Source organism: Mustelus asterias, unplaced genomic scaffold (assembly GCF_964213995.1).
Source record: "Mustelus asterias unplaced genomic scaffold, sMusAst1.hap1.1 HAP1_SCAFFOLD_920, whole genome shotgun sequence".
Lineage (NCBI taxonomy): Eukaryota > Metazoa > Chordata > Chondrichthyes > Carcharhiniformes > Triakidae > Mustelus > Mustelus asterias.
This window is the reverse complement of record NW_027590866.1, coordinates 11,301-36,056: the sequence shown is the minus strand read 5'-3', so window position 1 is coordinate 36,056 and position 24,756 is coordinate 11,301. Positions and strand designations below refer to the sequence as shown.

The 24,756-nt window shown below is 47.2% G+C and overlaps 1 protein-coding gene across 1 annotated transcript in view; it reads right to left on the bottom strand.

Moving 5' to 3' along the window:
• The window catches only part of LOC144487609 (prosaposin-like), a 44,544-nt gene extending 20,731 nt beyond the window's left edge, over positions 1–23,813 (bottom strand). Inside the window, exons 1-5 of the mRNA XM_078205698.1 lie at positions 23,725–23,813; positions 20,060–20,152; positions 14,576–14,695; positions 2,652–2,801; positions 1,095–1,184 (exon numbers count right to left, since the gene is read on the bottom strand). Of these exons, the coding sequence (XP_078061824.1) occupies positions 1,095–1,184; positions 2,652–2,801; positions 14,576–14,695; positions 20,060–20,152; positions 23,725–23,793 (522 nt within the window). The 5' untranslated portion in view covers positions 23,794–23,813. The remainder of the gene's footprint in view (positions 1–1,094; positions 1,185–2,651; positions 2,802–14,575; positions 14,696–20,059; positions 20,153–23,724) is intronic.
• Between the last annotated feature and the right edge of the window lie 943 nt (positions 23,814–24,756).

Sequence of the window (24,756 nt, the reverse complement as noted above, 5' to 3'; positions counted from 1 at the left end):
GTCCTGGCAAGTGCTCTCCACAAAGTCCATTCATATTAAACTATCACCAGCAACAGAACAGTGGTTAGCACTGCCGCTTCACAGCGTCAGGGACCCGGGTTCGATTCCCGGCTTGGGTCACTGTCTGTGTGGAGTTTGCACATTCTCCCCGTGTCTGCGTGGGTTTCCTCCGGGTGCTCCGGTTTCCTCACACAGTCCGAAAGACGTGCTGGTTAGGGTGCATTGACCCGAACAGGAGCCGGACTGTGGCGACCAGGGGAATTTCACAGTAACTTCATTTGCAGTGTTAATGTAAGTTAATGTGACGAATAAATAAACTTTAACTTTAAACAGAAATCCAGTTAACGGATGCACCCAGCTACACACACACACAGTCCAGCTCGCAAGATGACTAGTGAGGTAACATAACCACGACTTTGCCACATGAGCTGCAACAACTTCCTGTGCTGTAAATTGTCTGTAATGCTTGGATGTAATCCTTCAAGATTCTGATCAGGGTGAAGTGTGAAACTCGCACTTCTAACTGGCGCTCTCTCTAAGCTCACATGTGAAGGGCCACTTAATTAGACATTCAAGCACTTTTTAAAAATTCATAAATGGGACATGGGTGTCGATGGCTGGGCCAGCATTTATTGCCCATGACTAGTTGCCCTTGGAGGGTAGTTGAGTGTCAACCACATTGCTGTGGCTCTGGAGTCACATGTAGGCCAGACCGGGGTAAGGACGGCAGATTTCCTTCCCTAAAGGGAACCAGATGAGTTTTTCCGACAATGGTTTCATGGTCATCAGTAGATTCTTAATTCCAGATATTTTTTATTGAATTCAAATTCCACCACCTGCCGTGGCGGGATTCGAACCCGGGTCCCCAGAACATTAGCTGAGTCTCTGGATTAATAGTCCAGCGATAATAATACCACAAGGCCATCGCCTCTCTCATGGCAATTGGCAGTTAGCGGTGATTGAAGCAAGAGATAGAATCATCAGACAAGGGGAGAAAATAGATCCAAATGCACAGCACATTTCCCATTCTGGACACAGAACATTTGGATTCCCAGGATTTCAGATCTTTATTCGATTCAGACACAGTGACCCACCTCACTTTTGGTTTTGGGCAATAGCATCTCCAACTTCCTCAGGACAGTTAGACAAAAATCGCATGTCTTCGGGCCTCTGGGAAGTGGACCCTGTTCAATGAATAAAAAAACATCAGTTGTATATTTGTAACCACGGTACTGAAATGGAGAAGCTGGTTTGCGTTGGGAATGGAATAATCTCCACTATCTCTAACCAGCATGCCCAACTCCCAGGCTAAGATGCAGAAGCTCCAGCTATCCTGTTCCATCAGTGCCTCTCAACCCTACCCTCAGACAACTTTCCTTCATCGACACCAGTGTTGCATTTTTCTAGATTTCTCCTGCCACTCTTATCCTGTGACCTCTGAGGTTGATGGCTAGTTTGGTGCCAGAATAGAGGGACGTTTCAGTGCCATTTTTTATTCATTCCTGGGACATGGGCGTCGCTGGCCGGGCCAGCATTTATTGCCCATCCCTAGTTGCCCGAGGGCAGTTGAGAGTCAAACATATTGCTCTGGTTCTGGAGTCACATGTAGGCCAGACCGGGTAAGGACGGCAGATTTCCTTCCCTAAAGGACATTAGTGAACCAGATGGGTTTTTCCGACAATGGGTCATCAGTAGATTCTTAATTCCAGATATCTTCTATTGAATTCAAATTCCACATCTGCCGCGGTGGGATTCGAACCTGGATCCCCAGATGAGTTTTTGGATTGATAGTCTAGTGATAATACCATTAGGCCATCGCCTCCCCTTGTGGGATGAGACTGGCCCTGCCGAAACTCATCCCACCTTCGCCGCTCCTGCTGTTTATCCTCGCGGTCCGGACTGGATTCAAACTCTCCCCGTCCAGGTGTGAAGGGGCTGGGATTATCCCTGGATATTCCGCAGGAGAAAGGTTTATTTCCCCTCTGCAATTTAGAGATGGCTTTTGGTGTATTGTCCCGAATGCAGTGAGAATTTTATTTTTTATTCATTCATGGGACACGGGCGTCGCTGGCTGGGCCAGCATTTATTGCCCATCCCTAGTTGCCCGAGGGCAGCTGAGAGTCAACCACATTGCTGTGGCTCTGGAGTCACATGTAGGCCAGACCGGGTAAGGACGGCAGATTTCTTCCCTTAAAGGGAACCTGATGGGTGTTTCCAACAATGGTTTCATGGTCATCAGTAGATTCTTAATTCTAGATATATTTTTTAATTGAATTCAAATTCTGCCGTGGCGGGATTCGAACCCGGGTCCCCAGAACATTAGCTGAGTTTCTGGGATTAATAGTCTAGCGATAATACCTACTAGGCCATCACTTCCCCCTATGATTGACATGCCAAAGTCGGCATGAATCTGCTGTACGTAACCCAGGTAAAGTCTAGAGATACACTCGAATTACCTGACAGGCTAATTTGTTTGGAAAGTAGGTAGCTTTATTTTCAAGGTTTCTTATTAGATTTCAAAGCCACCCATGTTCGTCACTCCTGGCTTCTTCACAAGGACTAATTAGTCAATAACAGAACAGAAATCAACTCTCTGTTACTGACCCCCCCCACCAAAGCAGGAAGTTCCATCCAGACTGAAGCAATCGCACCTGGAGCTGCCTCATGTCAACAATCTCATCATCGTCCTCTGACTCTTCATCAGTAAGCAGCATGTCATCAGTAAGCGTCATCAGGTCTGAGAGACTTGTCTCTACACGTGACCTGCACATCTGGAGAAGGGCACAGTACACATCTGGAGTCTGCAAACCAAAAGGAGAGAGGGATTAGGATACGAGAGACATTTTACGCTGAGCTGTTTCGCCCCCCACCACCCCAACATTCCTCTCAAAGCAGGATCTGTCACTTCAATATCACCTCCAATTTTGAAAATAGATGGTTCTTTGAGTTTTGTCACGCTAAGGATTCTGAGAGAACAAAGAACAAAGAACAATACAGCACAGGAACAGGCCCTTCGGCCCTCCAAGCCCGCGCCGCTCCCCGGTCCAGGATTGAATCCTGAATCCAGGATCCCCGCCCAATTTTCCAGCCTATCTACATACCAATATCCTATCCACCGAGCTGTCCCTCACAGCTACGATGCTTTGTTCATTACAACCTATTAACTCACCCCCACCCCCCCATTCCCGACCATGTGATCTCCAGGGAGAGGCGAAAACCCAGAGTGAAAAACCCCAGGGCCAATATGGGGAAAAAAAATCTGGGAAATTCCTCTCCTACCCCCTGAGGCGATCGAAACGGGTCCAGGAGATCACAATGGCCCTGATCGGAAAATGCTTCCCAACCCTAGTCATTTCCACTTCCACGGACACCATATGAATTCCCTGCCCCCGAGACAGGTTCCCAACTATCCGCAGTCTCACTCTGTACTGGCACCAGCAAGATGATCATAGAATGAAGCCATGAAACGAGAAACAAGGAACAATTAGCCCGCGCCGCTTCCTGGTCCAAACTAGACCACTCTTTTGTATCCCTCCATTCCCACTCCGTTCATATAGCTGTCTAGATAAGTCTTAAATGTTCCCAGTGTGTCCGCCTCCACCACCCTGCCCCGCAACACATTCCAGGCCCCCACGACCCTCTGTGTGAAATATGTCCTTCTGATATCTGTGTTAAACCTCCCCCCCTTCACCTTGAACCTATGACCCCTCGTGAACGTCACCACCGACCCGGGGAAAAGCTTCCCACCGTTCACCCTATCTATGCCTTTCATAATTTTATACACCTCTATTAAGTCTCCCCTCATCCTCCGTCTTTCCAAGGAGAACAACCCCAGTTTCCCCAATCTCTCCTCATAACCAAGCCCCTCCATACCAGGCAACATCCTGGTAAACCTCCTCTGTACTCTCTCCAAAGCCTCCACGTCCTTCTGGTAGTGGGGCGACCAGAACTGGACGCAGTATTCCAAATGCGGCCGAACCAACGTTCTATACATCTGCAACATCAGACCCCAACTCTTATACTCTATGCCCCGTCCTATAAAGGCAAGCATGCCATATGCCTTCTTCACCACCTTCTCCACCTGTGACGTCACCTTCAAAGATCTGTGGACTTGCACACCCAGGTCCCTCTGCGTCTCTACACCCTTTATGGTTCTTCCATTTATCGTGTAGCTCCTTCCTACATTATTCCCACCAAAATGCATCACTTCGCATTTATCAGGATTGAACTCCATCTGCCATTTCCTTGCCCAAATTTCCAGCCTATCTATATCCTTCTGTAGCCTCTGACAATGTTCCTCACTATCTGCAAGTCCTGCCAGTTTTGTGTCGTCCGCAAACTTACTGATCACCCCAGTTACTCCTTCGTCCAGATCATTTATATAAATCACAAACAGCAGAGGTCCCAATACAGAGCCCTGCGGTACACCACTAGTCACAGGCCTCCAGCCGGAAAAAGACCCTTCCACTACCACCCTCTGTCTTCTATGACCAAGCCAGTTCTCCACCCATCTAGCCACCTCCCCCTTTATCCCATGGGATCCAACCTTTTTCACTAGCCTACCATGAGGGACTTTGTCAAACACTTTACTAAAGTCCATATAGACAACATCCACGGCCCTTCCTTCGTCAACCATTTTGGTCACTTCTTCAAAAAACACCACCAGGTTCGTGAGGCATGACCTCCCTCTCACAAAACCATGTTGACTATCACAGAGTCCCTACAGTGCAGAAGGAGGCCATTCGGCCCATCGAGTCTGCACCGACCACAATCCCACCCCGGCCCTACCCCCACATATTTTACCCGCTAATCCCTCTAACCTACGCATCTCAGGACTCTAAGGGGCAATTTTTAACCTGGCCAATCAACCTAACCCGCACATCTTTGGACTGTGGGAGGAAACCGGAGCACCCAGAGGAAACCCACGCAGACACGAGGAGAATGTGCAAACTCCACACAGACAGTGACCCGAGCCAGGAATCGAACCCAGGACCCTGGAGCTGTGAAGCAGCAGTGCTAACCACTGTGCTACCGTGCCGCCCTCATCGTTAATGAGTTTATTCCTTTCTAAATGCGCATACGTCCTATCTTTAAGAATCTTCTCCAACAACTTCCCCACCACGGACGTCAAGCTCACCGGCCTATAATTACCCGGGTTATCCTTCCTACCCTTCTTAAATAACGGGACCACATTGGCTATCCTCCAATCCTCTGGGACCTCACCTGTGTCCAGTGACGAGACAAAGATTTGCGTCAGAGGCCCAACGATTTCAACTCTCGTCTCCCTGAGCAGCCTTGGGTAGATTCCATCAGGCCCTGGGGATTTGTCAGTCTTTATATTCTCTAACAAACCTAACACTTCCTCCTTTGTAATGGAGATTTTCTCCAACGATTCAACACTCCCCTCCGAGACACTCCCAGTCAACACATCCCTCTCCTTTGTGAATACCGACGCAAAGTATTCATTTAGGATCTCCCCTACCTCTTTGGGCTCCAAGCATAAGTCCCCACTTTTGTCCCTGAGAGGTCCAATTTTTTCCCTAACAACCCTTTTGTTCCTAACGTATGAATAAAATGCCTTGGGATTCTCCTTAATCCTGTCTGCCAAGAACATTTCGTGACCCCTTTTTGCTCTTCTAATTCCCCGTTTGAGTATTTTCCTACTTTCATTGTACTCCTCCAGAGCTCCCTCCGTTTTTAGCTGATTGGACCTAACATACGCCTCTCTTTTCCTTTTGACCAGTCCCTCAATTTCCCTGGTTATCCACGGTTCTCTAATCCTACCCTTCCTCTCCTTCTTTTTTACAGGCACATGCTTGTCCTGTAGCCCTAACAACCGTTCCTTAAAAGACTGCCACATACCAGATGTGGATTTACCCTCAAACAGCCTCTCCCAATCAAGAGCTGCCAATTTCTGCCTGATCCCAATAAAGTTAGCCTTCCTCCAATCCAACACCTTACCCTTGGGACACCACTCATCCTTTTCCATCACTATCCTAAAGCTAACAGAATTGTGGTCACTATTTGCCACATGTTCCCCAACCAAAACTTTGAAGACCTGACCGGGCTCATTCCCCAGTACCAGGTCCAGTATAGCCCCCTCTCTAGTTGGGCTGTCCACATATTGTTCCAACGAACCCTCCTATACACATTTTACAAATTCCTCCCCATCCAGAGTCCCTGCTCTCAGCGATTTCCAGTCTATACCAGGGAAATTGAAGTCTCCCACTACAACAACCCTATATTTCCTGCACCTATCCAGTATCTCCTGACATATCCATTCTTCCACTTCCCTTGGGCTGTTGGGGGGCCTGTAGTACACCCCCAACATAGTGACTGCGCCTTTCCTGTTTCTAAGCTCCACCCAGAGTGACTCGCTACACGACTCCTCCGAGTTGTCCTCCCTCTGCACCGCTGTAATATGCTCTCCAACCAATACCGCTACTCCCCCACCTCTTTTGGCCCCTCCTCTGTCTCGCCTAAAACACTTGTACCCTGGAATATTCAGCTGCCAGTCCTGTCCCTCTTTCAACCAAGTCTCTGTCACCGCAACCACATCCAAATTCCTCGTGCGCATTAAGGCCCCAAGTTCGTCTGTTTTACCTGCTACGCTCCTTGCATTGAAGTATAAGCACTCCAGACCCCCAGGCTCAGTGAGGTCGTCCTCCCCCAGAGTGCTCTCCTTCTTTGCCAGCCTTGTCCCAGCCCCAAGCTCGTCCCCAGCCACCACACTTATAGACCCAATAGTTTGATCCCCACCCCCCTGCCATACTAGTTTAAACCCCCCCGAACTGCATTAGCAAAGCTCCCAGCCAGGATATTTGTGCCCTTCCAACTTAGTTGTGACCCCTCCCTCTTGTACAGGTGACATCCTCTCCTGAAAACCTCCCATTGGTCTATGAAAATAAAATAAAGCCCTCCCTCCTGGACCAGTCCTTTAGCCAGGCATTCATTTGAACCAACTCCCTATTCTTAGCCTCACTGGCACGAGGCATTGGGAGCAGCCGAGAGGTGGAAATATGAAAATCCCCTACCCCGTAGAATCATACCATGGCATCATAGGATCCCTACGGTGACAGAAAAAGCCAGTCTGCTCCGACAACAAGGCTTTCCATTCCTGGGATCAAAAGGCAGATTCCTAATGACCGGGGTCCATCTGGGATTTCCCACTCCCGCCCCTGTGGGGAGAGGTGGGGGTGCAGCATGACGAGCGGGAGTGGAAAATAAGCAAAGGAATAAGTTCCTGACGGTGGACAGACAGGTTACGATCATACGCCCCTGCCTTCAATGGTGCCTCATGTGTCCTGGGAATGTCGTTCCAATATATCTGAATATCGTGCACATTGGCTGCTCTCCAGAATCACAACACACACACATCCATAATGCGCCCCACACCCCCCACCCTCCCACACGCTGGATAACAGGACATGTTGGCCTTCGATTGGACCAACCTTCCTCATTACCGGATATAAGAGAGAATATCCAACACTTGGATGGGAATGAAAGGCCTGACTTATGAGGAGCGTTTGAGGACTCTGGGTCTGTACTCGTTGGAGTTTAGAAGGATGAGGCGGGAATCTCATTGAAACTTGCAGGATTCTGCGAGGCCTGGATAGAGTGGACGTGGGGAAGATGTTTCCATTAGTCGGAGAGACTCGGATCCGAGGGGCACAGCCTCAGAGTAAAGGGACGTCCCTTTAGAACCGAGATGAGGAGGAATTTCTTCAGCCAGAGGGTTTGGTGAATCTGTGGAATTCATTGCCGCAGAGGAGGCTGGGTCATTGAGTGTCTTTAAGACAGAGATAGATTGGTAAGGGGGTCAAAGGTTACGGGGAAAAGGCGGGGTTGAGAAACCTATCGGCAATGATCGAATGGCTCAACAGGTCGATTGAGACTCCCCCGCGCTATGGGGCAGCGAGTTCCACAAATTCACCACCCTCTGCGAGAAGTAGTTCCTCCACATCTCAGTTTTAAATCTACCGCCTCTCAAGCTATACCTGTGACCTCTTGTTCCAGATTGTACCACAAGGGGAAACATTTGATCTACATTTACTTTATCCATCCCTTTTAGAATTTTATATACCTCGATCAGATTCCCTCTCATCTTTCTAAACTCCGGCGAGTACAAACCCAAACTGTTTAATCTCTCCTCACACGTCAACCCTTTCATCCCCGGAATCAATCTGGTGATCCTCCTCTGAACTGCCTCCAATGCCGCAACATCCTTCCTCAAATAAGGAGACCAAAACTGGACACAATACTCCAGATGTGGTCTCACCAACACCCTGTACAATCGCAGCAACACTTCCCTACTTTTATACTCCAGTCCCTTTGCAATAAATGTCAACATCCCATTTGCCTTTTTATTACATGTTTCACCTCCATATCGACTTTCTGTGATTCATGAACATAGACACCCAGATCCCTCTGCACTGATGCATTTTGGATCTACTTTCCATTTAAGTACTGAAGGGCCTGGATATGAGTGGAGGAGGGGGTGGGGGGAGCATTGGCATGCTCAAGGGATGGGGTGATAGGGCAAGGGCATGAGTAGAGGAGGGGCAAAATGGAGTCATTGGTAGGGGCTACAGGACAGGGGTGTTGGGAGCGGTGGTGTGGAGGAGTTGCAAAGATTACACTCAGACATATGAATGCATGTTGGGAAGCATCCTGAATTGGGAAGATTGGTGTTCGAGGGGAACGCAAACCAGTTGGGGACCAAAACGGGAGGGAGAGCGGAGAGAAGAAGCTCTTCAACCAACATTGTGGAACTTGCGTAGACTGTTCTGGTCCCAGTCCAGGTGTGGGGGAGGGCTTGTTAGTCAGTCATGTCCAGTATGCATGCCCTCATTATATCAAGTGTGCCAGTGTGTGGGGGAATCACTGGCATAATATTGGGCTGCAGATGGCACACTCAGATTCGGAGGTGGGGTGTTGCATGCTATGGATGGGGGTAAAGCTGGCATGGGGGCATTCAAAGGTATCATGGGGAAAGGGGGTAGGGCGGGGGGAGTCTCTATATTTCTAAAGGCACAAGCCAAGGACATGGCAGATGAAGGTTCAACAATACTGGTACATTGGTGAAACGCACTGTTGGAATTGTAAAGGTGCTTTGCAAGATGAGTTGGGAGACTCCAGTCCACTCCCCAGAGGGTCTCACAGATCACCATGGCTTGCTGAGCTCTGAGTAACCTGATGCTTTAAAGAGGGGACGCCATGCCAGAAGGAGACATGGAGGAGATACACTTCTCACCTAGAGGAGGTGGTGGCCTAGTGGTCTTATTGCTAAACTTTTAATCCAGAAACTCAGCTAATGTTTTGCGGTTTGAATCCTGCCACAAGCAACAAATGGAATTCGAATTTAAATAAAGTATCGAGAATTAAGAATCTACTGATGACCGTGAAACCATTGTCGATCGCTAGAAAAACCCATCTGGTTCACTAATGCCCTTTAGGGAGTGAAATCTGCCATCCTTACCCGGTCTGGCCTACAGCAATGAGGTTGACTCTCAACTGCCCCTCTGAAATGGCCCAGCGAGCCACTTAGGTGAAGGGCAACTAGGGGTGGGCAATAAATGTTGGCCCAGCCAGCGACGCCCATGTCCCACAGATGAATAAAAAATATAAGCAGGACATTGAGGGTTTAAGGGTGATAATTGGCATTATTTAGTCTTACAAAGAACAAAGAACAATACAGCACAGGAACAGGCCCTTCGGCCCCCCAAGCCCGCGCCGCTCCCCGGTCCAGGATTGAATCCTGAATCCAGGATCCCCGCCCAATTTTCCAGCCTATCTACATACCAATATCCTATCCACCGAGCTGTCCCTCACAGCTACGATGCTTTGTTCATTACAACCTATTAACTTACCCCCACCCCCCCATTCCAGACCATGCGATCTCCAGGGAGAGGCGAAAACCCAGAGTGAAAAACCCCAGGGCCAATATGGGGAAAAAAAAATCTGGGAAATTCCTCTCCGACCCCCTGAGGCGATCGAAACGAGTCCAGGAGATCACAATGGCCCCGATCGGAAAATGCTTCCCAACCCTAGTCATTTCCACTTCCACGAACACCATATGAATTCCCTGCCCCCGAGACAGGTTCCCAACTATCCGCAGTCTCGCTCTGTACTGGCACCAGCAAGATGATCATAGAATGAAGCCTTGAAACGAGAAACAAGGAACAATTAGCCCGCGCCGCTCCCTGGTCCAAACTAGACCACTCTTTTGTATCCCTCCATTCCCACTCCGTTCATATAGCTGTCTAGATAAGTCTTAAACGTTCCCAGTGTGTCCGCCTCCACCACCTTGCCCGGCAACACATTCCAGGCCCCCACGACCCTCTGTGTGAAATATGTCCTTCTGATATCTGTGTTAAACCTCCCCCCCCCTTCACCTTGAACCTATGACCCCTCGTGAACGTCACCACCGACCCGGGGAAAAGCTTCCCACCGTTCACCCTATCTATGCCTTTCATAATTTTATACACCTCTATTAAGTCTCCCCTCATCCTCCGTCTTTCCAAGGAGAACAACCCCAGTTTCCCCAATCTCTCCTCATAACCAAGCCCCTCCATACCAGGCAACATCCTGGTAAACCTCCTCTGTACTCTCTCCAAAGCCTCCACGTCCTTCTGGTAGTGTGGCGACCAGAACTGGACGCAGTATTCCAAATGCGGCCGAACCAACGTTCTATACATCTGCAACATCAGACCCCAACTTTTATACTCTATGCCCCGTCCTATAAAGGCAAGCATGCCATATGCCTTCTTCACCACCTTCTCCACCTGTGACGTCACCTTCAAAGATCTGTGGACTTGCACACCCAGGTCCCTCTGCGTCTCTACACCCTTTATGGTTCTTCCATTTATCGTGTAGCTCCTCCCTACATTATTCCCACCAAAATGCATCACTTCGCATTTATCAGGATTGAACTCCATCTGCCATTTCCTTGCCCAAATTTCCAGCCTATCTATATCCTTCTGTAGCCTCTGACAATGTTCCTCACTATCTGCAAGTCCTGCCAGTTTTGTGTCGTCCGCAAACTTACTGATCACCCCAGTTACTCCTTCTTCCAGATCATTTATATAAATCACAAACAGCAGAGGTCCCAATACAGAGCCCTGCGGTACACCACTAGTCACAGGCCTCCAGCCGGAAAAAGACCCTTCCACTACCACCCTCTGTCTTCTATGACCAAGCCAGTTCTCCACCCATCTAGCCACCTCCCCCTTTATCCCATGGGATCCAACCTTTTTCACTAGCCTACCATGAGGGACTTTGTCAAATGCTTTACTAAAGTCCATATAGACAACATCCACGGCCCTTCCTTCATCAACCATTTTGGTCACTTCTTCAAAAAACACCACCAGGTTCGTGAGGCATGACCTCCCTCTCACAAAACCATGTTGACTATCGTTAATGAGTTTATTCCTTTCTAAATGCGCATACATCCTATCTTTAAGAATCTTCTCCAACAACTTCCCCACCACGGACGTCAAGCTCACCGGCCTATAATTACCCATCTAGCTCTGAAGTCTGGTGTACTCAAAGTCAAAGCAGAAAATGGGGAGAAGCTTTGGAAGCTTCCCAATGGAATAAAATTGAATCATTTTAATTTGGCTTCCAACCCTGGAAAGGGAGAACATTTACAAAGAATGGTGTCTGGACTTTGGATGACCGCCCCTTCAAATAGGACCTTGAAATGTTGTTCTAATGCTGTCCTGTTGATTTTAATGTGTTCCCTGGGGGCTTTGCAGAGTAGGGCTTGATTAGGTTGATTGACAGGTGGGGTCATATGACTGGGAGGAGCTAGGCTTACACAAAGGTTAGGTGCTGTTTGGATGCCGCTTTTGAGTTGAGAAAGAGAGCAGTGTCTCTCTTTTACCCTCTCTGAAGATGAAGACTGGAATCTGCCAGGAGAGATTTTGTTGTATGAATCGGGCCGTGAAATTGTTTCCATCTAACTGAATGACTAATACAGGCGGATATGATTTTGGTGTAACGTAAACTCACAGAGGTTTACAGCATGGAAACAGGCCCTTCGACCCAACTTGTCCATGCCACCCAGTTTTTGCCTTTAAGCTCGGTCCAATTGCCCACATTTGGCCCATATCCCTCTATATCCATCTTACCCGTGTAACTGTCTAAATGCTTTTTAAAAGACAAAATTGTACCCGCCTCTACTACTACCTCTGGCAACTCGATCCAGACACTCACCACCCTCTGTATGAAAAAATTGCCCCTCTGAACACTTTTGTATCTCTCCCCTCTCACCTTAGACCTAAGCCCTCTAGTTTTAGACTCCCCTACCTTTGGGAAAAGATGTTGACTATCTACCTTATCTATGCCCCCTCATTATTTTATAGACCTCTATAAGATCACCCCTCAGCCTCCTAAGCTCCACGGAAAAAAAAGTTCCAGTCTATCCAGCCTCTCCTTATAACTCAAACCATCAAGTCCCAGTGGCATCCAAGTAAATCTTTTCTGCAGTCTTTCTAGTTTAATAATATCCTTTCTATAATAGGGTGACCATAACTGTACACAGTATTCCAAGTGTGGCCTTACCAATGTCTTGTACAACTTCAACAAGACGTCCCAACTCCTGTATTCAATGTTCTGACCGATGAAACCAAGCATGCCGAATGCCTTCTTCACCACTCTGTCCACCTGTGACTCCACTTTCAAGGAGCCATGAACCTGTACCCCTCAATTCCTTTGTTCTATATCTTTCCCCAATGCCCTACCATTAACTTTTTCCATCTCTGAAGTTGGAGACTGGGATCTGTCAGAGGATAAGTCTCTTTCTCTGAGATTCTGCTGTATGAATCGGGCCTTGAAATTGTTCCCATCTAATTGAATGACTAATGCAGGCAGATATAATTTTGGTGTAACATCTTGTGTGGAAGACAGCATCTGCGACTGTGCTGCCCTCCCCATGGCGCCGCACTAAAGTAGCCGGCTGATTCGGTGCTCAGACCTTGAGGTGACCTTTGAACCCAAACCATTCTGCCTTGAGAGGGTTGAGCGAGATACTGAAGGACGGCCAATGCCAATGGCTGCGATTTGTACAAGTGTTTTCAGGAGAGCCAGAGGAGGTCAGTAAGCCCCACCGTCTGGACTGCTGCATCTTCTGATCGCTACGACAATCTATGGGGTTTTTCAAGGAATGACACTTGGTTGCCACTCAAGTGGATAGAGCTGTGAAGAAGGCCTATAGTGTGTTGGCGTTCATTAACAGGGGGTTTGAGTTTAAGAGCCGTGGGGTTATGCTGCAACTGTACAGGACCTTGGTGAGACCACATTTGGAATATTGTGTGCAGTTCTGGTCACCTCACTATAAGAAGGATGTGGAGACACTGGAAAGAGTGCAAAGGAGATTTACCAGGATGCTGCCTGGTTTGGAGGGTAGGTCTTATGAGGAAAGGTTGAGGGAACTTGGGCTTTTCTCTTTGGAGCGGAGGAGGTTGAGAGCAGACTTGATAGAGGTTTATAAGATGATGAGGGGGATAGATAGAGTGAACGTTCAAAGACTATTTCCTCAGGTGAATGGAGTGGTAACTAGGGGGCATAACTATAGGGTTCATGGTGGGAGATATAGGAAGGATGTCCGAGGTAGGTTCTTTACTCAGAGAGTGGTTGGGGTGTGGAATGGACTGCCTGCAGGGATAGTGGAGTCAGAAACTTTAGGAACATTTAAGAAGCTATTGGATAGGCACATGGAGTACTTCGGGATGATAGGGAGGAAATAGCTTGATCTGGGTTTCAGACAAAGCTCGGCACAACAACGTGGGCCGAAGGGCCTGTTCTGTGCTGTACTGTTCTATGTTCTATGTTCTATGACAGGGAGTTTAGTTCAGATAAATGTGAGCTGTTGCATTTTGGTAAGACAAACCAGGACAGGACTTACACAGTTAAGTCCCTCGGGAGTGTTGTTGAACAGAGGGACCGAGGGGTGCAGGTACATCGTTCCTTGAAAGTGGCGTCACAGGTAGACAGGGTGATGAAGAAGGCGTTTGGCACACTTGCCTTCATCGGTCATTGAGTACAGGAATTGGGATGTTATGTTACCAATGTATCTGCTTCCACCACCTCCTCTGGCAGCAGGCGTCCACTTCTCCCTGCATGAAAAACGCCCCGTGGTCAGCATGGACGATTTGGGCCGAAGGGCCTGTTTCCGTGGCTGTATATCTTTATGACTCTATATCTATCACAACTCGTAAACAGGTCTTGCAGGGTTAACAATTGATTCTCGGAGGAAATGTCTATGGGAAAAATCTGACAGCAACAGGATTGGAGGATTCCCTTTGAAAAGTGAGCGTTTTGGCAGCAGGAGCGGAACAGATCCAATATAGAATGAGCACCCTCACGCCTTACAGACAGGATAAAAACACAGCCCAGCATCAAATTCCCCTCTCATGAATTGTGGCAACAGCAAACCTGGAGCGAAAATACATTGTCTCCAACAACCAGATAAGTGTTTTTCGAAAGTGGGATATTCACTGGCGATCCAGGCAGTAACTCTATCACAGTGAGCAGTAACGTTCACACACAGCTTCGACCGCAGCGATGGACTTACCACTTTGTCCCCGAGTAGTTTGTTTATTTCGTTCAGAACGGAGCGAGCATGGTCTTTACACAACTCAGTTTCCATTTCAGTTAAATGACAGTAAGTGAATAAAGCCTTCCTCGCAACTCCCTGTCAACAGAAGAGAGAAACCAGCTGACACCGTAGGTATGGTACATGGCAGATTATATAACATGTAACATGCAAACTACATGCATCGCATGAAATAAACCAAAGAGCTCAGGTTGGGAAATTAATCGCAGACATTGGCTCCTTGTATAATGATCCATTCTCTCAATTGACATGTACAGGGTGGCACGGTGGCACAGTGGGTTAGCACTGCTGCCTCACAGCGCCAGGGACCCAAGTTCGATTCCCGGCTTCATAGAAACCCTACAGTGCAGAAGGAGGCCATTCGGCCCATCGAGTCTGCACTAACCACAATCCCACCCAGGCCCTACCCCCACATATTTACCCGCTAATCCCTCTGACCTACGCATCTCAGGACTCTAAGGGGCAATTTTTAACCTGGGCAATCAACCTAACCCACACATCTTTGGACTGTGGGAGGAAACCGGAGCACCCGGAGGAAACCCACGCAGACACGAAGAGAACGTGCAAACTCCACACAGACAGTGACCCGAGCCGGGAATCGAACCCAGGTCCGTGGAGCTGTGAAGCAGCAGTGCTAACCACTGTGCTACCGTGCCGCCCTTTTTTTTTCTCAAATTAGCCACAGTGTTGACCGATAATTGATTAACTTAATTGTCTGATTGGCCCCTGACACCTACTGGCATCTCCTGATGTCTGAGTACAACGGTCTCCTGAATAAATGAGACAGCTTGAGTAAGGTCCCATTCATTCCCAACTTAATGTAACTTGTCAAAGCCATAAATGTTTTGTGAGCTCTACCTTATCTTTCTAGATTGGCTGGAAAACATAATTTGACAGTTCTCATGATTTATGACGTGTACTTAAAATCATATTATAATAAAACATTACAAACTTTGTGTTCCAGGTTATATTACCAGCCTGACAAGTACATCTATTGATTAAGTGCTGATTCTTCAATTGTCTCAGAATGAAGGTTCTTCACTTCACCAATATGAGGATGTTAACCCGAGGGTCCCATCTACTCTCTCAGGCAGAGGTGAAAGATCACACGGCTTCTATTTGGAAGGAGAGAAGGGAGTTCACCCTGCTGAGACCAATATTACCCCTCACCCAATCTCCCTAAAAACAGAACACTGCTCATTATCACATTGTTGATGTGGTTTACCCCGCTGAAACCGATATTACCCCTCACCCAATCTCACTGAAAACAGGTCACTGCCCCTCATCACATTGCTGCTTGTGGAGGCTGACTGTGCATGGAGATGTCCTGAGGTTGTGAAAGGTGCTATATGAATGCAAATTCTGTCGACTCCAGCCCAGTTACTGTACTTTGCAGCAACATCATCAACACTTCCCCAATGTCATGATGAACAAGGTTCAGTCCTGAATCTGATTAACAACAGCAGAATCAGAGCAGAGCCGTCATCTGTGGACTCGCTGGTGTTTCACCAGATTGGATGATTCGGTAAATCTCTTCCCGCACTCGGAGCAGGTGAACGGCCTCTCCCCAGTGTGAATGCCACTGTCTGTTCGGAGTCAGGACATTCTCCCCCGTGTCTGCGTGGGTTTCCTCCGGGTGCTCCGGTTTCCTCCCACAGTTTGAAGGAAGTGCTGGTTAGGTGGATTGGCCGTGCTAAATTGCCCCCTTTGCATTACAAGATGTTAGGAGGATTAGCTGGATAAATGTGTGGGGTTGGGGGATAGGCAAGATGCTCTTTCGGAGAGTCGGTGCAGACTTGATAGGCTGAATGGCCTCGTTCTGTACTGTAGGGATTTTATTCTATGGAGGATTCTCTTTGTAGTGTGATGCTACTGTGTATTTTAAGAAATGTATTTTCATCATGTTTCTTGTGTAGGATCTGTTTTCGTTATTGTCTTTGCAATTTTATTTGTGACTGGTATCCTGTACTGTTACTGCAACAACATGATTTCTCCTAATTGCTATAGTGCTTGCTTTAGTCTGGACTAATGCTGTTCTCTTGCCTCTAGTGTGTTCCCCTGGGGTTTTGCAACGTAATACTTGATTAGGTTGATTGACAGAGAGGGTCATATGACTGGGTGGAGTTAGGCTTACACTGAGAATTCAAGCTTAGTTGCAGTTTAGATGCTGCTTTTGAGTTGAAAGAAAGAGCAGTGCCTCTCTTCTCTCTGATTTGGAGATCGGAATCTGCCAGGACGTAAGTCTCTCTGAGATCACCCACTGCTTTCCTTCTCTCCAATGTACAAAGAACAAAAGAACAAAGAAAATTACAGCACAGAAACAGGCCCTTCGTCCCTCCAAGCCTGCACCGACCATGCTGCCCGTCTGAACTAAAACCCCCTACCCTTCCGGGGACCATATCCCTCTATTCCCATCCTATTCATGTATTTGTCAAGACGCCCCTTAAAAGTAATTACCGTATCCGCTTCCACTACCTCCCCCGGCAGCGAGTTCCAGACACCCACTATTCTCTGTGTACAAAATCTGCCTCGTACATCTCCTTTAAACCTTGCCCCTCGCACCTTAAACCTGTACCCCCCTAGTAATTGACTCTTCCACCCTGGGGAAAAGCTTCTGACTATCCACTCTGTCCATGCCCCTCATAATCTTATAGACTTCTATCAGGTCTCCCCTCAACCTCTGTCGTTCCAGTGAGAACAAACCAAGTTTCTCCAACCTCTCCTCATAGCTAATGCCCTCCAGACCAGGCAACATCCTGGAGTGGGGGTAAAACTGAGGAGGAAGGCAAATTGCTTTCCTGTCTCAAGCACAACAAACATTGCCCTGTCCCGAACGTACATCCCAATATAACAAGACACGGGCGTACATCCCAATATAACAAGACGGGCGGCACGGTAGCACAGTGGTTAGCACTGCTGCTTCACAGCTCCAGGGTCCCGGGTTCGATTCCCGTCTCGGGTCGCTGCCTGTGTGGAGTTTGCACATTCTCCTCGTGTCTGCGTGGGTTTCCTCCGGGTGCTCCGGTTTCCTCCCACAGTCCAAAGATGTGCGGGTTAGGTTGATTGGCCAGGTTAAAAATTGCCCCTTAGAGTCCTGAGATGTGCAGGTTAGAGGGATTAGCGGGTAAATATGTGGGGGTAGGGCCTGGGTGGGATTGTGGTCGGTGCAGACTCGATGGGCCGAATGGCCTCCTTCTGCACTGTATAATTTCTATGACATATATGCCCTCCATACCAGCCAACATCCTGGTAAATCTTTTCTGTACCCTCTCCAAAGCCTCCACATCCTTCTGGTAGTGTGGCGACCAGAATTGAACACTATATTCCAGGTACGGCCTAACTAAGGTTCTATAAAGCTGCAACATGACTTGCCAATTTTTAAACTCAATGCCCCGGCCAATGAAGGCAAGCATGCCGTATGCCTTCTTGACGACCTTCTCCACCCGCATTGCCACTTTCAGTGACCTGTGTACCTGTACACCCAGATCCCTTTGCCTATCAATACTCTTAAGGGTTCTGCCATTTACTGTATATTTCCTATCTGTATTAGATCTTCCAAAATGAATTACCTCACATTTGTCTGGATTAAACTCCATCTGCCATCTCTCCTCCCAAGTCTGCAACTGATCTATATCCTGCTGTATCCTCTGATGGTCCTCATCGCTATCCGCAAATCCACCAACCTTTGTGTCATCTGCAATTTTACTAATCAAACCAGTTAGATTTTCCTCCAAATCATTTATATATATTACAAACAGCAAAGGTCCCAGCACTGATCCCTGAGGAACGCCACTTGTCACAGCCCTCCATTCAGAAACGCACCCTTCCACTGCTACCCTCTGTCTTCTTTGACCGAGCCAGTTTTGTATCCACCTTGCCAGCTCACCTCTGATCCCATGCAACGTCACCTTGTGCACCAGTCTGCCATGAGGGACCTTGTCAAAGGCCTTACTTTAGAGTACAGGTACTATAGAGTACAGGTACATAGGTACTCTATGAATGGTATGTTTTGTCTGAATAGCACACAAGTTAACTGCATTTCACTGGATCCCAATAGTTGTGACAATAGTAAATCAAATCAAATCAAATTCTGCTGCATGTGAGTGATTCTTTCTTGGAGAGTTGCTGTTTGAGGTTATATTCCTCTCTGGAAACTGCTGCCAGAATCTCTGTCCAGGAGTGTTAAAAGGCTGGAAATCTTTGGTTTCTGTGCTAACTCATTCTGAAGAATGGTGTATGTCTATGGGGCTATTGCTTTAAATTGGACACACAATTTAAACACACGACAGCGCAGAGTCGCTGAGCAGAAACTGATAGCCAAGTTCCGCACACACACGGACGGCCTCAACCGGGATATTGGGTTCATGTCACACTATTTGTAACCCCCACAGTTGCGTGGACCTGCAGAGTTTCACTGGCTGTCTTGTCTGGAGACAATACACATCTTTTTAGCCTGTCTTGATGCTCTCTCCACTCACATTGTTTTGTTTCTTAAAGACTTGATTAGTTGTAAGTATTCGCATTCCAACCATTATTCATGTAAATTGAGTTTGTGTCTTTATATGCTCTGTTTGAGAACAGAATTCCCACTCACCTGAAGAAGGGGCTTAGAGCTCCGAAAGCTTGTGTGGCTTTTGCTACCAAATAAACCTGTTGGACTTTAACCTGGTGTTGTTAAACTTCTTATTAAATTGGAACAACAGAGATAGTAAGTATGAGATTTTGTCATGTTTAACTATTTTGATTGGTAAAAGTTAAGCTAATTCTTTTATGTTACATTCTAATTTTATTCTTAAATAATGTTTGATTTGATGAAAGCTGTCTGGTTTGTCAATTGCATTGTGCCTGGAGTGAAACATCTTATGCGCACCCTAATGACAAAATCAAATGGAGAAGTTAGGGTCCAAGCTAACTTTTAAAATACCTCGAAGTTTCTGATCTGGTCCCTATCAGTAAGTCTGCCCAACACTAAATGTTGGTTAGTGAATGAAAGCCAACACTAAACACTAAATAAGTCTGCCCAACCCAACACTAACACAATCAGCATGGAAAGCTCACAGAACAGACTGTTCCCCCAGGAACTTCATTGGTTTATCCGGTGCAGAACATGCTATTTATTAGTGACAAGTAAAGTTTTGACACCCTGGTCACCCTCAAGTCCAGGACACCTCACGACTGCAGCTGAGGCAGGAAGGGATAGGACAGACAATAATGAAACTCCCTTCGTTAAGACCCAGCCCAGAAATTCCAAGGTGTTTCATGAAGTTATCGTAGACCCAAAGTTTTGGCATTAGGGTGAGCAAGACATTTCACTCCAGGTATGATTCAAGTGACCCACGAGGGAGCTTTTATCAAATAAAGTTTATCAACAGATTTAGCGTAACTTTTACCAATTACAAAAATCAACTATGATATATTATGGGTCTTATCGTTATCTGGTACCAGCTCCAATTGACGCCTCCGCTCGCCAGCCGCGTTCCGTTTGTCAGCCACTGTACTAATGAACATTGCACACTGCATGCAGATGTCATCATCCTGTAAGACAAGAACCAATGTGTTAACACTGTAATTCATGGTGGATATCCCTAGAATCATAGAATCACTACAATGCAGAATGAGGACCATCGGGGCCACACCGACAACACTCCCACCCAGGGCCTATTCCCATAACCGCACGGATTTACCCTGCGAATCACCCTGACACATTGAGGCAATTTAGCATGGCCAAACCACCTAACCTACACATCTTTGGACACTAAGGGGCAATTTAGCATGGCCAATCCACCTAACCCACTGAGAGCGTGAAAAAAAGAAAGGAAGGAAGAAAGAAAGAAAGGAAGGAAGAAAGGGAGAAAGAAGGAAAGAATGAAGTAAAGAGAAATAAAGCAGAAAAAAAGAAAAAGAAAGAAGGAAAGAGAGAAAGCTGTTGTTTGGTCCAGTTGGAGGCTTAGTGAGTGGAAGGATGTTATAAGACCGTCTGGGATCGGAACACCAAACATGGCATGAATTTGACTGTGAAGACATTATCACGTTGACATTATTTTGGAAGTCAAACGTGCCATTAACAACATAAAACTCATTGTTAATTCACATTTACATAACGTGGGCAGATTTTGAACTTTTAAGCCTGCCCGCTTTCCGTATTGTACAAAAACTGGTGATGTCCAGAACAATGAAACTGCGATGGGAGTGGGAAGTGGATGAGCTGTTCCTGCAGAGAGCCAGCACGGACACAGTGGGCCAAAATGGCCTACTTCTGTGCTGTAACCATCCTATGGCTGGGAGACCACATGCACAGACACAAATAAAACACAGTTCCTGAGGGTACATCGTCACAGCTCAGGTAATATTATGTAATGTTGTGTAATTGATATACAGCAGTGATCTGATATAGCGGGCATCCGCTCCAGATAAAATCCTGCATGTGCACCGATGAGTGGCACAGTGGTTAGCACTGCTGCCTCACAGCGCCAGGGACCCGGGTTCGATTCCTGGCTTGGGGTCACTGCCTGTGCGGAGTCTGCACATTCTCCCCGTGTCTGCGTGGGTTTCCTCCGGGTGCTCCGGTTTCCTCCCACAGTCCGAAAGACATGCTGGTTAGGTGCTAAATTCTCCCTCAGTGTAACCCGAACAGGCGCCGGAGTGTGGCGACTCGGGGATTCTCACAGTAACTTCACTGCAGTGTTAATGTAAGCCTAACTTGTGACACTAATAAATAAATATTCCTGGAGCACAGAACCCAAGAAGAGATTAACAGCGAATGTAAAAATGTATTAAATATATGACAAAGAAGCACAAACTATATTTTCTGCATCCTCTCTCATGTTTCCACATCTTTCCTCAAGTACGGTGTCCAAAACGGGATACAATATATCAGGTGAGGCTGAAACAGTGTTTTCTAAAGATTCGTCACAATACAGGTCAACCAACCACATCACATATTCAGGAGATTTAGTCCGTGTGGGAGAGAACTTATTCTCTTGTGCATATATGTAGCAATCCCACACAGGGATGAGTTAAAGAATCTGGCAGCAAAAATAATCTCTCCCTCAATGTCAACAAAACGAAGGAGATTGTCATCGACTTCAGGAAGCGTAAAGGAGAACATGCACCTGTCTACATCAACGGGGATGAAGTAGAAGGAGTCGAGAGCTTCAAGTTTTTAGGTGCCCAGATCACCTGTCCTGGATATAAATTGTCCCATTGGTAAGGCGCAGCATTGGTCCATGAAGGGTAGGTCATGTTTGGCTAATTTGGTGGAATTCTTTGAGAACATTACATGTGCAGTGGACAATGGGGAACCTGTGGATGTGGTGTATCTGGATTTCCAGAAGGCATTTGACAAGGTGCCGCACCAAAGGCTGCTGCATAAGATAAAGGTGCACGGTGTTACGGGTAATGTATTAGCGTGGATAGAGGATTGGTTAACTAACAGAAAGCAAAGAGTGGGTGTGGGTTTTTCTGGTTGGCGATCAGTGACTAGTGATGTGCCTCAGGGATCAGTGTTGGGACCGCAATTGTTTACGATTTACATAGATGATTTGGAGTTGGGGACCAAGTGTAGTGTGCCAAAATTCGCAGATGACACTAAGATGGGTGGCAGAGCAAAGTGTGCAGAGGACGCTGAAAATCTGCAAAGGGATATAGATAGTCTACGTGAGTGGGCGAGGGTCTGGCAGATGGAGTACAATGTTGGTAAATGTGGGATCATCCAGTTTGGTAGGAATAACATCAAAATGGACGATTATTTAAATGGTAAAAAATTGCAGCATGCTGCTGTGCAGAGGGACCTGGGTGTCCTTGCGCAGGAATCTCAAGGAGTTGGTTTGCAGGTGCAGCAGGTAATTAAGAAGGCAAATGGAATTTTGTCCTTCATTGCTCGAGGGATAGAGTTTAAAAACAGCGAGGTTATGTTGCAGCTGTATAAGGTGCTGGTGAGGCCACACCTGGAGTACTGTGGACAGTTTTGGTCTCCTTACTTGAGAAAGGATATACTGGCACTGGAGGGGGTGCAGAGGAGATTCACTAGATTGATTCCGGAGTTGAGAGGGTTGGCTTATGAGGAGAGACTGAGTAGACTGGGGCTATACTCATTGGAATTCAGAAGAATGAGGGGAGATCTTATAGAAACATATAAGATTATGAAGGGAATAGATAAGATAGAAGCAGGGAGGTTGTTTCCACTGGCGGGTGAAACTAGAACTAGGGGGCATAGCCTCAAAATAAGAGGAAGTAGATTTAGGACTGAGTTGAGGAGGAACTTCTTCACACAAAGGGTTGTGAATCTGTGGAATTCCCTGCCCAGTGAAGCAGTTGAGGCTACCTCATTGAATGTTTTTAAGGCAAGCATAGATAAATTTTTGAACAGTAAAGGAATTAAGGGTTATGGTGAGTGGGCGGGTAAGTGGAGCTGAGTCCACAAAAAGATCAGCCATGATCTTATTGAATGGCGGAAGAGGCTCGAGGGACCAGATGGCCTACTCCTGCTTCTAGTTCTTATGTCCCTCCACGCCGACGCTATAGTTAAGAAAGTCCACCAACGCCTTTACTTTCTCAGGAGCCTAAAGAAATTCGGCATGTCCGCTACGACTCTCACCAACTTTTACAGATGCACCATAGAAAGCATTCTTTCTGGTTGTATCACAGCTTGGTATGGCTCCTGCTCTGCCCAAGACCACAAGAAACTACAAAAGGTCATGAATGTAGCCCAATCCATCACGCAAACCAGCCTCCCATCCATTGACTCTGTCTACACTTCCCACTGCCTCAGCAAAGCAGCCAGCATCATCAAGGACCCCATGCACACCAGACTTTCTCTCTTCCACCTGTTTCCGTCAGGAGAAAGATACAAAAGTCTGAGGTCATGGACCAACCGACTCAAGAACATCCTCTTCCCTGCTGCTGTCAGATTTTTGAATGGACTTACCCGGCAATAAGTTGATCTTTCTCTACACCCTAGCTATGACTGTAACACTACATTCTGCACCCTCTCCATTCTTTCTCTATAAACGGTATGCTTTGTCTGTATAGTGCAAAAGAAATAATACTTTTCACTGTATCCCAGTACATGTGACAATAATAAATCAAATCAAATCAACCCCACTTACCACTTTAGGCTTGCTCCATTCTGTCTCCACACAATAGGACAGCACATTACATTGGCTGGCTTCTATCATGTCCTGGCACTGATTCAATTCGTCGTCATCACATGTTACTCGTTTTTCCAACCTGGCCACAACTGGGAGGTATCAAAAACAGGAAGTCATTGCACATCCCCAGACGCAAGAGTTCACATTCTAACTCCCTCCAAACCCCTTCGCTTCACGAGTTAAAACTAGCTGCACAGTCTGAAGCCAGGGTCACAGAACCCTCACTGACTTTCTCCATCCTTAGCCCATGGAGGCTGAGGCCAGCTTCCACACCCCCCCCCCCTGTCGACTTAAGGTGATGAATCGGAACCGTAATCTCTACATTCCTTTCTCCACAGATGCTGCCACACGGAGGCACAGCGGTTAGCACTGCTGCCTCACAGCGCCGCAGACCTGTGTTTGATTCCCGGCTTGGGTCACTGTCTGTGTGGAGTCTGCACGTTCTCCCCGTGTCTGCGTGGGTTTCCTCTGGGTGATCTTGTTTACTCCCACAGTCTGAAGGTTGGACTGGTTAGGTGGATTGGCCATGCTAAATTGCCCTTTAGTGTCCAAAGATGTGCAGGTTAGGTGGATTGGCCATGCTAAATTGCCCCTTAGTGTCTAAAGATGTGTAGGTTAGGTGGATTGGCCATGCTAAATTGCCCCTTAGTGTCCAAAGATGTGTAAGTTAGGGTGGATTGGCCATGCTAAATTGCCGCTTAGTGTTTAAAGATGTGTAGGCTAGGTGGATTGGCCACGCTAAATTGCCCCTTAGTGTCCAAAGATGTGTAGGTTAGGTGGATTGGCCATGCTAAATTGCCCCTTAGTGTCCAAAGATGTGTAGGTTAGGTGGATTGGCCATGCTAAATTGCCCCTTAGTGTCTAAAGATGTGTAGGTTAGGGGGATTGGCCATGCTAAATTTCCCCTTCGTGTCCAAAGATGTGTAGGTTAGGGGGATTGGCCATGCTAAGTTGCCCCTTAGTGTCCAAAGATGAGTAGGTGAGGGGGAT